This window comes from Gavialis gangeticus, unplaced genomic scaffold, assembly GCF_001723915.1.
Source record: "Gavialis gangeticus isolate Ggan-Ray unplaced genomic scaffold, GavGan_comp1, whole genome shotgun sequence".
Taxonomy (NCBI): Eukaryota; Metazoa; Chordata; order Crocodylia; family Gavialidae; genus Gavialis; species Gavialis gangeticus.
Window position 1 is genome coordinate 29,715,105 of NW_017729033.1, and position 16,184 is coordinate 29,731,288.

The following is a 16,184-nucleotide window of genomic DNA, read 5'->3' on the forward strand; positions in this document are numbered from 1 at the left end:
CCCCCCCCCCCCCCCCCGTTATGCTGCAAATTAGCAGCACAGCAAACTCCCGCATGTGCTGTTTGCAGATGGGTCTGCAGGCAAACTGCATGTGCACGCTCGTTGGGATGCGCCCAATGTTTCTAGCTCCCCAAGACAGATTTGCCTTAATTTTGTGAATAATAACTTAAAACAAGAAGGGGCTTTTGCTGTGGGTGAACACTAAAGAATCTTTCCAATGTTTTATTACAGAGATTCTCTCTTCTCACTTTGGCCAGAGATTTTCCCTTCTCAGTTTTGCTTTGTGAGATGTATGGGTATATACCACAACTCCTCATTGCTGTTACTGTAAATTTATTGTTTTGTAAAGTATATAAACATACCTATTTCAAGATGAAACAAATATTTGGCTTCATTTTGAGAAATGAAGAGTCCCCAGAGCTCCCTGTGAGATGTGGATGCTGAACATCTCCCAAGATGCATCCTGTTATAGGGATGCTTCAGGTGAAACCTTCATCACATTGAAGTCAGTGGGCATTTTGCCATTAATGTCAATGTGGTCAGCTGGGTTTTATGGCAGACTTTGCCTTTGGGGTCAATAAATGCTAGCTCAGGTGATCTGGAAACAGTTATAAAGAGGAAGATGGAAAAAGCTGGGCTGAATTCTACTCTGTCACACCAGCATAAGTCTGAAATAATCCCATTAACTAATGCACTTAATTATCATTTTAACAACAGTAAACTGCAAGATCTTACAGAAAAAAATCCATGAGTTTTAAGCAGAAGAATTATGCAAATAGATTTACTTCTTGAGAAGGAGTATACATAAGTATAGATGAACTTTGATTATGAAGAAATCATTCCAGGGAACATGTTTTACAGAAGTTTTCTTAGTGTTTGCTACTCACTATTATTAATATATGGATTAACTTTATTCTGCTTTTCCCTTTATCTTAACAGCCTTTAGATGCACACACTTGGTACCCTACTGAGATTAAAGGCATTGCTAAAGACAGAGTTTGCCCCCTGATTGATAACATTGTAACACCATAGTTATTTCTATGGCAAGAGGGTGTGATGTCTTAAACACAGGCTATTGTCTTCAGTGGCAGGATTAAACAATAGGAGAAGCTGAACTGAGTGAGAAAAAAACTAGTAAACACAATGATAGCAAAGGCAATATAGCTGAGACACAGGATGAAGTTACTATAAAGGGATTTTACTTGAATTTGTTTTAGTTTGTAATTTCCCTTTTGCAGTAAACCATTTTACAAACATCAGTCTCTAAATAATGGTTCATGGTGAAATTCTGAAGTGACCTGGATTTTACTGAGTAGGAAATCTTTCTCTCTTCAGTAACAAAAAAAAAAAATTAAAGATTTTGCACAGTGATTGCTATGAGTTCCTTTTCTGGGCATATTTTCCCTCCTGATGGGAACTGGTTGGATTGAAGAGTGAAGCTGTATTTGCAGTTAGTTATTCCCCTGGACAAAAATTTAATTTTCACCTTGGGAATAATATAGGTACTATATGCATTAAGTCAATAAAGTTGTATTTCTTTTCTAAGGTACCCTGCTTGGTGGACTTTGCATCATCTCCTCAAAGCCTGGAAAGGAAGACTAATGGTTTAGCCGTAAAGCATAAACCATCTTTTTGTTCTGTATTGTACAGCTCCTAGCACAGTGGTCCTTGACTGGGACTCTTAGTACAGTAAGAAAAATAATAAATAGCAGAGAGGTAAAGAAGAAATTTTGAGTTTTGGCAGTTTACTGCTAAAAATGTTTTGTTGCTAACAGGACAGTTCGTTTAAAGTGTATCAAATAATATTAAGTCTGCAGACATCAGGATTTTCACTGGGTTCTGAGGAGAGAAACAAGACTTTCAATACCCCCCTGCTGGAGTTTGAAATGGGGACACAGAACAGTAATGGTGGGGTGGGACTTACCGTAAATGAGGCACAGAGAATTTAAGGTCAAGGTCATGCACCAGATTGGTGATGAAACTCTGAACTAGTCCTGTACTCAACTACAATATCATTTTCTGTTCAGCATCCATCCAATGGCAATGCTGGATGCACAGCAGGTGATGTTCAATGGCTTTGTTATTCAGAGGCTGGGCTAGATGACCATGAATGGCCTTTTGGGCCTGAAGCTCTGTGAATCTAAAGACAATGCTGCATTTACTTTAGTAGCTTTCCTTCTGGATCCACTGCTAGTAAAAAAAAAATTACAGAAGGAAATCTCCAAGTGTAATAATACGTTTGAATTTAATGCAAATAAAATAACATTTTCCCTTGTCACTGTATTCACTCCCTCTGTTTAAACATTACTTTGCTTCCATGTTGAGCAACAGATATTTGCTTCAGAAAGAAAATAAGGAAGGAATTGGTAGGTCTCATTTCTCCACCTTTGACGATTGTGATAGAAAAGCCAGCTCGCTCTAGTGTCTACATCCTAATAAGCTTCACTTTGTGTGTCCAATAGGTGTCTCAGGGATGTATTTGGTAGCTGTGCTGGTCTGAGACAAAAAGAAATGTAAAACTCCAGAACTCTTGGTTCAGCGATGATACCTTTTATTAGACACTGGTTTTGCATTTCAATAGGTGCCTATCTTCTTTCTCCTAACGTAAGGGGGAGCTGAAATTTAGAGACAACACGTATTCAATCATTAAGATCCCTGTATAGATAGAAGGTGGGTTTACATAGAGTATTTTTATGTTTATTTGTGTTGAAATGGTTACACCAGTGTGACATGAGCTATCACTTTCTTTTGCTTCCTGTTTTCAATGAAACAATGCCTTCTATGTACAGGAGAAGGCTTCTGTGTATGAGATGGCTGTGCATGCCATGTGCCCATTGATGTAAAATCCTGGAATTTGTTAGAAAACCTAGAAAAATGCCATGTTAAGAATGCTTTTGGTTTACATGATGGTTGTACAGGATGGTTTGGTTCAGGATGTTCTTGCTTCAGGCAGGGGGTGGGACTAGATCTTTGGAGGTCCCTTCTAGCCCTACTTCTTTATGACAATGCAGCAACAGCTCTTCTAGAAGCTATATAGTGATTACTGACTGGTAAAAATTAAACTATTTCCTTGCCTGTTTTCTCTCAAAATGACTGTGGTTTACCATGGGGTATGGTGGATTTAACTGGATTTTGTAGTTTAATCCTATTATATTTAATTTATTTGTACATACAGTTTACAGCCCAATGCAGCAAAATTAAACTGTTCTATTTCTATGCAAAAATACTATGGAGAATACTAGTGGATAAGGTCAAATAGTATGTGCATTTTCATGTGCTCCTCAGCTTTTCTCTCTATAGAAGTCTCTTGCTTTTTTCTTCCTGGAATGGATTTAATGATTCTGACTGAATTTAGAGTTATCACACATCCTTTCAGTCTAAATGTATGAAACAATGAATTAAAGGGGAAGAAATTCAAAAGTCTATCTCCCCCAAGACTCCATATCCTCTCTCATTACTTTTTATGTTAAAATGTTAAATTTAATTATTAACATTGAACATTAAATTCATATTTAAATGCTCAATTTTAGTGGGTTATAGAGAAGAAAATAGAACTGTCAAACAGAAAAGTGCCATTTGCTATTTGAAATTAATGTGTATGGGGAAAAAGGGGGGGTATGCTTATGGAGATTACAGCTTGTAGACTGGGAACTCCTAGCTTCTGTTCTGACTTGCTATGTGACCTTGAATTAATAATTTAATCTGTCTGTGCCTCAGCTTTTTTCAAATACAAAATAGCTAAAATACAATACCCATCTCTCAGAGATATCAGTTCATAAAGTGTTTTAAGATGAATATGTGACAGGTATTAGTGCTAATACAATTTTAGCATTGCAACTTATACATCCATATTGACTATAAGGGATACAGTCATTTTAATATATAAGGTAAGTAAACGTGTTTATTACCAGGTTTTAAGTATTCATTTAGCATTCTCTGCTTAGAATAATTGCTTCAATGTATACATCTAGCTTAAAATATGTGTATTTGTTCTCTAGACTGAACACGCTGTAAATGAAACCCAGGACTCGAAGGAGGATAAAATAGCCCAAAAGAGATTAGAACAGCAAGTGCTGACCTTGAAATCACAGCTCAGGGACCAGGCCATGTTACAAACTCAGTTTCAAGATTTGCAGAGGGAAGTGGAACTTCTTCAGGTTCAGCTCAGTGAAAAGGTATCATAAAGCTCATTTTTAGGTGTTTAACTCCATGAACTAATGTGGGCTTAGATTGTTGACTCCAGTTCATTCTTCTAAAATAAAATAACCCAATTTTTTTTTGAGAAAATTTCCCTCAGAACCAAAATGCTGGGTACAGTGCAGGTATGTAATTATAGGCACAAATACAGAAATTGGAACATTGGTGATAAAATATGAGGGAGATCAGCTTTATAGAAATATGATTATATCTCTCCATTGTTAATGCAGTTGCTAGTTTCCACTAAAAACCCTGTAACCTAACTGTAGGCAAAGTAGTATTGACATACATTCCTGCGCAAGCTCTCTCCCTATCAGGATTTTCAAAATACTCAGTACTACAATGCGTAGGTTCTCTACCACATAACAAATCAGAGATTTCTATTCACAATACAGCCAAGATCAACTAGTATTTCTTTTGATCCAATTGTTAGACCCACTGTAAACTAGGCCTGTGCTAGTGAACCTAGCATAACTATGTCAGTTAGGAACATAATTTTTACTGATATAGTTAGGTTGGTAAGAGCCTTACTGAAGATACAATTATAGCTGTAAAAGGTGATTTATACTTGTACAGCACTTTTTTTTTTCCTTTTGCTAGATGAGAATAATCTCTCTAAACCACCTAGAGCTGCACTTACAGCTGAGTGGGATTTGTGTCTTTAAATATGTTAGTGTGGTAAAAGTAGCAAAAAAGTGTAGATAAAGCCTTGCTTGGTAGGGCTGTGCAAAACAGCACTGTTTCATTTCAACTTCCATTTTGCTGTTTTGAAGGGACCAGTGTTTCATTTCACCATTCGGAAGCCCTGTTCTGTTCCATTTTGTTAAAGCTGGTTTGCTGTTTCAACATTTTGCCCATAGGCTATAATGGGGAATCACATAAATGCCTATAATGTTGTCATTTCTTGCCTGATTCAGATTAAAATTGCAGGGGCGGTAGCCGCCTCTGCAGGCTTGATGCCTGCCAAGTTTCAAGGAGATAGGTGCAGGGATTTTTGGGAAACTGCACCTCAAACTGTTCAAAGCAAATAGTATTATTTGTCAGCAGCAGCAGCATCCCACATGCAGATCCGGGGGCCTGCACCCCCCTCCCCCCCCCCCGGGAGGAGTCTGGCATGGCTCCGCAGCCCTCCCAGCGGCATGGGCCCTCAGATCTGCTTGCGTGATGACAGCAAGCTGCTGCTGCCAGCTGGGGCTAGCAACAGCACTGGGTTCTTCCTGGCACTTGACACAGGCTGCACTGGGCAGACTCGGGTGCTGGCACTGGTCCCAGCCAGCAGCAGCAAGCTGTCATCCGCAAGCTCCACAGCTGGTGAGTGTGGAGCTTAAAAAGCCCTGCACTCACCAGCTCTGGCAGCAGCAATTGGGGCCTCTGAGGGCTCATGGCAGAGCCTGCCCTGTGCAGCATGGGGCAGTTGAGGGCAGCGGGGATTGCCCCCCCATGCCGTGGCATCCACATGGCAGCTGTCCCATGGTGTGGGTGCAGTGTGGCTCAGCAGGGCACTGTGCACTGTCTGGGAACTGAGGCAGCTCCAGCAGTCATCTGGAGCTCCCAGTTCGATTCCCCAGCTCTCTGATTATTCCCCCAGCTCTTCCTGGGGGGCGCAGCACTCAGATCTTCAAGCGGGGTTTCAGCTGGCTGCTGCTGCTGGCTGGGGAAATAGCCCAGAGCTGCCACCATCCCCAGCTGGCAGTGGCAGCCTGCTGTCATCCTGCATCATTAAGGGGCCTGCACCCCACAGGAAAAGATGGGGGAAGCAATCAGGGAGCTGGGGAATTAAACTGGGAACATGCTCCCAGCTTGATTCCCCAGCCCCTGGGTCAATTCTCTAGCTCCCTGTTTGATTCCCCAGGCCCTGGTTTGAACCCCAGATCTCTGATCATTGCCCAAGGTCTTCCAGGATCTGCATGCTGGGTTCAGCAGGCTGAAACCCTGTGCACAGATTGGAGGCCTCTACTTAGTTTCTGTTAACTGCAAGCAAGCCCAGCTTCAAAACTCAAAACTTTTGAAACTTTAGAAATGTTTCAGGTGCTCTTGTTTAGTTTTGACACTGTTTCTAAGCCTTTCATTTCATTTTGATTTTGCTATTTCAAGCTCAAAATGAGTCGAAACAGCTCCAAAACAAAGCACGCTTCAAAATTTTGCACAGCCCTATTACTTGGCTTTACATGCCGGCAGATTTTTCTTCAGTCCCACTTCTTTCAGGAATCTTTGGAAAGGGATGAATGCTACAGTGTCCTAAATGGTGTAAGACAAGTGATGTGCTAGAAAAATTTTAACACGGCATTATCTTTTCATATGACATAACTTAGGGCAACTTCTCTTCCATCTGTTTCCCCTAAGCTCCCCCTAATGCATCAGCATAACATTCTCCATTCAGTTCCATCCTCTTTCCTTCACACTAAATACATCTACTTCTGTTCCTAACCTTGTCACCCTAACATGATTGCTTTTCTCCCAGCTTGTTAAAAGAGAAGGTGGCTGCTGTGGGAACCAGTTAGGAGCTGTTCCTCACACACCTGGTACAACATTTGGTGGCTGTACTGAAGGCAGGTTATTTATTCATGTGGCCTCTGGCTCTCATTCCTAGGGTCATAGCAGTGAACTTCACAGCTAAATATAAGTACAGTTTAGCTTTGGGCATTATGTAATGCCTCTACCCGCAATTATTCCTTTATGGTGAACTAGATACAATAAAAAAGAGCAGTACCCCCTCCCTTCGTCCCCCTCCGAACAAGTACTGTGTCCAACCCGGTGAAGCAAAGTAAATCCAACTGCAATCACTGAGTACAAAAATTACTTTCTGTTTAAGTGTATTTACTTATGGTAGATACTACAAATATGCTGCTGCACAAAGGTAAATCTTATTTTGAAGTTCTTGCTAAAGCTGAAGCCTGGTGGTTTATGGACAAAATAATTATAATGACTTGTAATTTCCAAGCCACCTAGCAGCTGACAAGACTACAGTTAATAGTGTTAACGTGGAGCACTTTTTAGGAGGACTGTGGAAGCAGTATAGATTTACCTCAGGGGCCTAGATCCATTCACTTGCCTAGCTCATGTATTGGAAGCAGTTCTGCTATCGTAGCATAGAGTTCTATGCAAGTAAATTTACCTGGCTTTCAACGAGATAGCCCTATGCTACTCCACAGTGCAGTGCCATTAGACTTTCTGTCTTTCTGCTAAGGCAGATAGTCTGCTACAAACAACTGTTTTCTGTTACTGGTGAGCCAAGCACTATATCAAAGTGTGAGTTGAAACTAGAGTTTCAATATCTGCCCACAGTTACTGCACAGTAATGTCAGAGGTGCTGTAGTTTTTTTTCACCATTCCTAAATTAAACAAATATGGCAGTAGCTGAGACACTGCTGCGTGAAAATAGATTGTATATCTATTAACTTTTGAGTAATAGTTACTACTGTGTAAGAGTGAGGTGATAGCCATGATGGCCCAGAAATTATATAAGGCAAGGATTTCTTAGGGTGTTATCTTTTATTGGGCAAACTGTTACATGATACGTTGAGTGATATCTTTTATTGGACCAACTATTATGTAGGATTTCTTAGGATGATATGTAATAGTTGTTCCAATAAAAGATGGTACCCTAAGAAATACTTGCCCCTCGTATAATTGCCATAGAAGACATTTACATTAAAAAAGGCACAAGCCAGCAGTTTTCATGAAAAATACTTCAGTGTTTGCTATTCTGAAATGCACTTTTATCACTGAATGAACATGTGTAGACATACTGTAGTTCTGAGAGTGCCTGCAAAGTTGCACTGTGGGCCAGTATTGCCTAAAATGTGATGGGTTTTAAAAACAGTAATTTCACTTTTTAATTTGCCTCATTTGTTAAAAATTACTCTTAAACACCCCAGAATTTTATAAAAGCAAACGGAGATTGGAGTGTGTAAGATTTAGAGATTAAGACTAAGTTCCAGGTGGGGTGCCTGGGTATGACCAAGCTGAGGGGAAACATCACATTTACCTGTAGGATGATCCTGTTCAGCTTCAGTAGAAGACAGTGGGAGAAAAATCCAGCTGAGTGAGTGGAGCAGGCCCGGGTTCATGGTCCTCTGGACTGGCTGCCTATTACTGGGACAGCAAAGTCCCACCACTTTGAAAACAAAGCAGCTGTGGCACAGCTTATGGCTGAGGCTTTACTCCCCTCTGCCCCTGGAACAGCACCAAGAAAGGACATCTAAATAAAGGATGAAATATGTGTCCTAATGTCACATTACACCACCCTGTCTGCAAGGCTATTTCACTTGATACCTCCACACCACTGAAATATCTCCAGTAAAAGGACCTTTTTCCAGCCCCTTCTTTGTTCCTTCAGTATTATGATTTTTAAAATATTACAGCTCATTATTACACTCATTCCCAACTTCCCAAATAATGATCTAAAATTGTCATGAGAACACTTTTGGCACAAGTATATTTTCATGCAGAAATATTCAGTAATTGCTTTGGGACTGAAACACTATGTAAATGCTATTTAAATAAGCAAATAAAAACAAACATCAATTAATATTTTATCGTCAAATTATAACATATTAATTATCTTACCTTATAAGATGATTTCAGATAGAAAATTGTGGGGGTTTTCTGTTAGAGAAGACAAGAAGAGGAAGTTCCTGGGCAGCAAACACTGTAATCGGAAGTGTAAAATCTGCAGTGTGGTGTGTTTCACTCCAGGAGCTGTGTCTCTGCCATGTAATGTGAGTGTGGAGTGAGAGGTTTTCTGAGCCCACAGTTTAAAGCTGGTCATAAAATGCACATAGAGAAAATCCCTCCTGACTTCTGGCAAGCTACCACGCATCACAGACAAGAAAAGGAAAACTACCTCTCAGAGGAGCTGTTTAGAAGATTTATAGAGCAGATGCATGCATGCATGCATGGTAAAGGGCGCCAGAATAAAGCTTCTAATGTGCTGCTGCTGCAATGAAACAACCCCAGTCATAAAGGAGCCTGTACAGAGCATTTACAATACTTGTTCAAACTCTTTGGTTTTCACTTGTACACGTGTTGGGCGTACAGCTGTTTAAATGGGTGCCAGAGAATGTTATAATATTATATTTTTTTGTAGCAGGCATGGATCACACTGGAAGATGCAAAATATCACAAATTCTAACACCTGGAGAAATATCTAAGTATTTAGAATACTGCTGCATTCTAGAGAGAATCTTGAATAAAATGAAGGCTAAATATCTTCCATTCTTTTAGACAGAGGAACTACAGAAAAAAAAGACTGAGGCTGACCTGACAGTAGCTCCCCTGAAGGTAATGTATTTTGCTGCATTTGGTGTGGTAGCTATAGCTGTCATTCCACTGGTTACAAAATAGGCTTAATTCCTTTATGCATAGCTGGACAAGGTTCTTTAGGTAAATCTGATATCTTTTACTAAACCAACGCATAGTTGGAAAATTTTCTTCTTAGCAAGCTTTTGGGTGCATACACCCTTTGTCAGTCTGATGAAGTATCTGCAGATGGCCAGAGGCAAGCTGCTTTACCACTCCTTCCAGGAAAAGCACAGACCATCTGCACCTGCTTCCTCAGCGTGATAAAAGGTGTATATGGTCAAAAGCTTGCTAAAAAGAATTATTCCAGTTATCTGAGTTGGTTTAATAAAAGATATTGGATTTACCCAAAGAACCTTGTCTGCCAAGTCTGCCTATCCAAGGTACCTTGTCTGTCCTTAGACCAACATGGCTACAACCTACACACCTTTATGCATAATTAACTTTTTTTTTTTACCCCACCCTGTTCATTGTTTAGTGTACTGCATGCCTCTTTCCTGGAACTGTCACTTGAGTGAGCTGTTTGATTTTAAGTAAAAATCAAAATAGGATAGGATTAGGGCCTTGTCGCATGTTATTTTTAGGTGGCTCCTAGAGCTCTGAACTCCTGGATTGTCTGCACGTTAACACCTTTAAGTGGCTTTAAGCACTCATTATGTAGCTATAGCTAAGTTATACCACTCCAGAGCAGGTTTATCTCTGCTCTGCACAATCCAGCACTTTGCATTTTGCTTGCCAGATGTCCCATGGCCCCTGCCATCCCTGGCTTTCGTAAAAGATGCTATCTTCCCAGCGTGCTCCACAGCCCTTCTTCTTCCTCCTTTCCCTCAGTGCTGACCCAGCCTTCTTCTAGCCAGAGACTGAGCCATGCAGTCCAGAGGTTTGAAGGAGAAGTCATCTGAGCCACACAAACACACAGACCTGGCAATGCCTATCCAACCTCTCCAAACCTTTTCTGAGCCTACCCTCACCTCATTCTGCTGCATGCCATGTGCTTTGATCAGGGACGGGGCAAGGGGCTATTTTTGCTCAAGTTTCCCCACTCAGCCGGTGGCCTTGACAAGCATCAGAAATGTTCAGCCTGGCTGGGAGGCTGAGGCGCCTGACCAAAGCAGACAGCACTACGGATTCATTACAGAGCAGACTCAGGAGAGCCCTGCACTCGCTCCAAGCTGTGATCTGCAAAGAGGAGGAAAATGTCCCCCCTCTTCCTCTTCTCATCCCTGGAGATGGTGTGAGAGAGAGAGAGATAGGGAAGTGGGGTCCAGATTCATGGTGGCTGATGGAAGACAACCTTGAAACTTTCCACCTACAGCTCCTAGCCCTGTCCCATGCCCACAGCCTGGATCCACCCATAGCTGCCCCACCTTGGAACAGTGACTTACCTGGCAGCAGGCTACCGCCCACCCTACAGCAGCCTCACTGCATGTGGATCCAGTGCGTAGAGCAGGGTGATGCTGCAGCTTTTTACCTAACAGAAGTAGGAGTGAGCTGCATAGAGAATCATAGAGACCTAGGGCTGGAAGGGACCTCCACGCTCACCAGGCCTCTAATGGCAAGTCACAGCTTCTCAGGTAGGGGAGTCAGAGAAGGTTTCTAGAATAAAGGTGCTACTGCTCCAAACTCCAAGCTAGCACTGAGCCAGTCAAGGTTTGGATGTCTCAAATGGCCCTTAGTGAAGTGATAGTGTTGCTGCTAATCTTGCCACCAGGGGGCCCTTATGCACAGAAAACTGAACTATCCATTACCAGCTGTGTGCCAGCCTGCGTTGCTCAGGATGCTGCTGAATTTAATGGTCCAGAAGATGTGCTGAAGAAGAACAGGAAGATGTGCTGTCCTGAAATCTTTGGGTCAAATGTGCCAGGTCATATTATATTTAAATATAAACTCACTCTCAATGGGCAACTGAAATCTGTTTAATTTTTGTTCCTGTTACATAGGCTAAGTTGGCTTGTCTTGTCCGCAAATGCCATGAAAGAAACAGTTTGATTACCCGGCTGGTCAGAAAATTGCATAGACCTGGAACTATGGATTCTGTTTTAAGTGAAGAGGCAAAGGATTTGGTGAATGATACTGTCCTTGCAGACTATTTGTTCACCTTCACACCTGCACATGATCAAAAGGTAAATCCATATAAATTTCCTATTGTACAAGTCGTTATTTGTATATTCTATATGTGAGCTTTTTAAGCAGAACATGGTGGAATAGATCTTTCCTTAATTTACTAAGTTTTATTAACCTAATGGTTGGGAAACCAGAATAGCAACTACCAGAAAATAAATTGGGTTATTTATTTATGTTGAACAGGGCTTGGTCCTTGGGCCCGCCCTGTTCAACATCTTCATCAGTGATTTGGATGAGGGGGTGCAAAGCACCCTGTTCAAGTTTGCTGATGACACTAAGATGTGGGGGGATGTGGGCGCAATAGAGGGGAGCAACAGGCTACAGTCGGACCTAGATAGGTTACAAGGATGGGCAGAGGACAATAGGATGGGGTTTAACACAGACAAGTGTAAGGTGATGCACCTGGGGAGGAACAATCGGCACCATACATACAGGCTGGGGAACTCCCCTCTTGTCAGCACGGAGGTGGAAAAGGATCTGGGAGTCATTATTGACTCCAAGATGAACATGAGTCGGCAATGTGGGGAGGCGGCTAGGAAGGCCAACTGCACCTTGTCGTGCATCCACAGATGCATCTCGAGCAGGTCCAAGGAGGTGATCCTCCCCCTCTATGCGGCACTGGTCAGGCCGCAGCTGGAGTACTGCGTCCAGTTCTGGGCGCCGCACTTTAAGAGGGATGTGGACAGCATGGAGAGGGTCCAGAGGAGGGCCACTCGTATGATCAAGGGACAGCAGGGTAGGTCCTATGAGGAAAGGTTGCGGGACCTGAACCTGTTCAGCCTTCAAAAGAGAAGGCTGAGGGGGGATCTTGTGGCCTGTTATAAACTGGTTAGGGGGGATCAGCAGGCGCTGGGGGAGTCCCTGCTCCCCCGAGCGCCGCAAGGAGTGACCAGGAACAATGGTCACAAGCTGGCGGAGGGAAGGTTTAAGTTGGACATCAGGAGGCGCTACTTCACGGTGAGGGTGGCTAGGGTCTGGAACCAGCTGCCAAGTGAGGTGGTGCAGGATCCCACCCTGGGGGTTTTTAAGAGGAGGTTGGATGACCACCTTGCTGGGGTCATTTGACCCCAGTGCTCTTCCTGCCATGGCAGGGGGTCGGGCTAGATGATCTGCTCAGGTCCCTTCCGACCCTAGAAACTATGAAACTATAGGAAATTATGAAACTATATTCCACATGATGTAAATCAGTATAAGTCTATAGAAGTCACTGGTGTTATTATAGTTTATTCAACTGTGGATTGGTCCCATAGTCTCTCGAGGTGATCACTGTGTATGCCTACTATCCAGGTGAAAGCATCAGATAAAGAAATAAAAGCTAATACTTTCACAGGGTAGCTAGCCTAATGGATAAAGGGGACTTATAGTTGATGCTATATATATTGATTTCAGTAAGGCTTTTCACACTGTTCCACTTGACATTCCTATCAGCAAATTATGGAAAGGTCATCTAGATGAAATCAGAAAAAGGTGCATGTACAACTTATTGAAAAATGTCTCTCAGAGGGCGTGTCAGTACATGCAGGCATGTGCGCTTCCAATAGCTCTAATAGAAGTGGCTCAAATTTGAGCCAGGGCTTTTTGCCTCACTGCATGTACCCGGACATGCACTTTGGTGTGGGGCAAATTGTGCCACTTGGGGCAAAATAACTCTGCCTGGCTCCTCCCGGATCAGCAACCAGGGGGAACTAGAGCATGGGGCCAGCACCTGTGCTGGCCCCAGCTTACTCAACAGCTTCTAGGGCCCAGCCAATTGGTATCTGGGAATGCTATCCCCTGTGCCAGCTGGATCACTGCAGCAGCATCCCAAATCCATTATTTAAAATACCCCAAAATCCATGTTCTTCCACAATTAGAACAAAAGACCACTCTATCGAGAGAGAGACAGAGAGAGATCAGTTGGATAATGCTTTATTGACATATTTATTGACAATGCTTTATTGATATATTTACAATGTTAAAGCAGTTTGGAAAGCTACCAGTGTCTCTATCATCATGATAAAATACATTCTAAATATCTATATGTGTTGATGTATGGTTTTGGTTTTCTTCTCACATTATGGGTGTGTGATGGGGGATGTGGGGTTTGCAGAAAGAGGTGTGGGGGGAGGCGGGTGGATGCGGAGGGATGTGAGTGGATGTGGGTTGGTGTGTGGGGTGATTGCAGAGGGACTGTGGGTGTGGGGAGAACTTGTGGGGGGACTGCTCAGGAGGGTTGGGTCCCCTGGCCCTACAGGGTGAAATCCCTCCACACAGCACTTGCACTGTCAGCCCCTGCAGGGCCCCAGCTCCCCCCTGGAGGGCCACAGCTCCTATCCCTCACAGGGTCCCAGCCACCCTGCAGGGCCACCCGCCCCAGGGCCACAGCCCCCCATGCAGGGCCCACAAGTTACCCCCTGCAACAGCATTGGGAGTGAGTTGCTCAGAACACATTGCTACCAGCTCCCCCATGGCGCAGAGTAGTCCCCAGCGGCTCAGAGCTGACGCTGCCTGTGCTGTTCATCAGGACCTGGCACCACTCGCGGGGACTGTGTCATGCTGAGCTAGGTCCTGCTGGCACTGGGGCTGCTTGCACCACCAGGCTGGGCTGGTTCCATGGAGGCAGGGACAGCGCGCTGAGCAAAGCCAGGTCCTGCTGCCATGGAACTGGCTTGGCCTGGCAGTGTGAACAGCCCCAGTGCTGGCAGGACCTGGCTTCGCTTGGTGTGCTGTCCCTGCACACTGCGCCAGGTCCTGCCTCCAGTGGCAGCACTGCTTGCCCACGGTGCCTGTGGGGAGGCAGCTCGTGGCAGGACCTGGCCCAGCATGACTCGCTACTCCGGCTTTGCATTGGAACAGGGTGCATGGCTCCTGTGCCAAACACACATGAGCTGCACAGCCCCAGTTCAGGTTGGGTCGGGTCATGCTGGTGGGGCACATTTTCCATGAGGCTTAGGCATGCCTCATGGAAAAGGCACTTGGGTGCGCCTCAAAGTGTGCATGTCACACTATGAGGTGCTCAGGCGTGCCTCATAGTGTGCGTTTGCACAGGAGCCACACCTTGCAGAGCTGCACATCCTGCTCCAGTGCAAAGCTAGACTAGGGAGACTCACCGGGCTGGGCCAGGGCAGGTCCCACTGCTGGCTCAGTTGCCATGCACCGCCAGGTCTGCTGCATGCTGCTGGCTCCATGCTCTGGCCACTTGCCTCCCACCCTTCTCACCAGCCCCACATGGGCTGATATGTCCTGGGCCCCACACACCCACAGGGATGACTGGGGCAGCCACATGCCTGCTTCCCCACCTGGTGGCTGTGGTGCCACTGGCAGCAGGCAAGTGGGGCTATGTAGGGCTGTGACTCTGCTGCAGGCACAGTGGGCAGTGGCACAGTGCTGTGTGACCCAGGCTCTGTAGATGCTGAATGGACCTGGCCCGGCCCATCCAAGGTTGTGCACAAGCGGGCCAGGCTGCACCCATTCAGCATGTATGGAGTCTGGGTCGCAGAGCACTGTGTCACTGCCCACTGTGCCTGCAGCAGAGCCACAGACACTCTGCCTGCTGCCGCCAGCACCGCAGGGGCAGGGTGCGGGGGGCAGACATGTAGCAGCCCCTGCTCGAGCCCCTCCATGTACCCACCCACTGGGACATCCCTCCCACCCCCTGCTTAACCTTTAACTTCAGATCAGTTTGACTTCCTATGTACAAACCATGGAAACATGGCTCCTTCCCCCATCCCTCCATCCCTGAGCTTCCCCTGCTATCATGTCACCTCTTCAACCTGACTTGCCCATGCCTTTTATGACACCAGTGCTTAAGTATAGGCAGGGGTGTAAAAGGCAGGAAAAGAGAAGGTTATAAAGGACAGGAAAAGGTAGGAAAGGCCAAATCCACAGTGGACACCCACCTTCCACTTAGATGCCTAAAGTGCAACCATTAGACACTACTAAGATCCTTAAAATCCCACTTCTACTGTCATCTAATCCCACAAACACCTGATATTCCCAGGCATGTAAATTTCTTCCCATATACCAGATGGCAGGAGCTGTATAGTCCTAGCAATGGGAGTTCCATAATAATCGCCCTGAAGAGGAGCAGGAAGAGGGTAGTAGTAGTCAGGGACTCCTTCCTAAGGGGAACACATGTACCCATCTCTCCTTCTGACTTGGAATCCCATGCAGTGTGCTGCATGTTTGGTGCCCTAATTTGGGACATCATGCAGAAATTGCCAGAGTTCATAAGTCCCTCTGATCACTATGCCTTTCTACTCATCTACATGTGCAGCAATGATACTGCAGGGATGACCCTGAACAGATCAGAGATGATGACAAGACCCTGGGCAGGAGTATAAAGAGACTTGGGTTACAGGTTGTGTTCTTATCAATCCTTCCCTGAAGAACGGTACTTGATGTCTGAAAGCTTGTCCAATAGCTCTTCCAACTATGCAGTTGGTCCAATAAAAGATATCGCCAAAAAAATCTTAATCCTCTCAGCCAAAACGTTTTGTAGGGAAGGCTAATGCAAAGGAGTCACTGAACAACTAATGTATTCTTTGTGTCTATGTAGCTCGCCCTCACCATGGAGCAGTGCA

General features: G+C 44.4%; 1 protein-coding gene across 1 annotated transcript in view; it reads left to right on the plus strand.

Annotated features, from left to right (window-relative positions):
• The window catches only part of CUNH4orf50 (chromosome unknown C4orf50 homolog), a 153,262-nt gene that overhangs the window by 10,863 nt on the left and 126,215 nt on the right, over window positions 1-16,184 (plus strand). Inside the window, exons 4-6 of the mRNA XM_019525815.1 lie at window positions 3,999-4,175; window positions 9,424-9,480; window positions 11,439-11,621. Coding sequence (XP_019381360.1) covers window positions 3,999-4,175; window positions 9,424-9,480; window positions 11,439-11,621 — 417 coding nt within the window. The remainder of the gene's footprint in view (window positions 1-3,998; window positions 4,176-9,423; window positions 9,481-11,438; window positions 11,622-16,184) is intronic.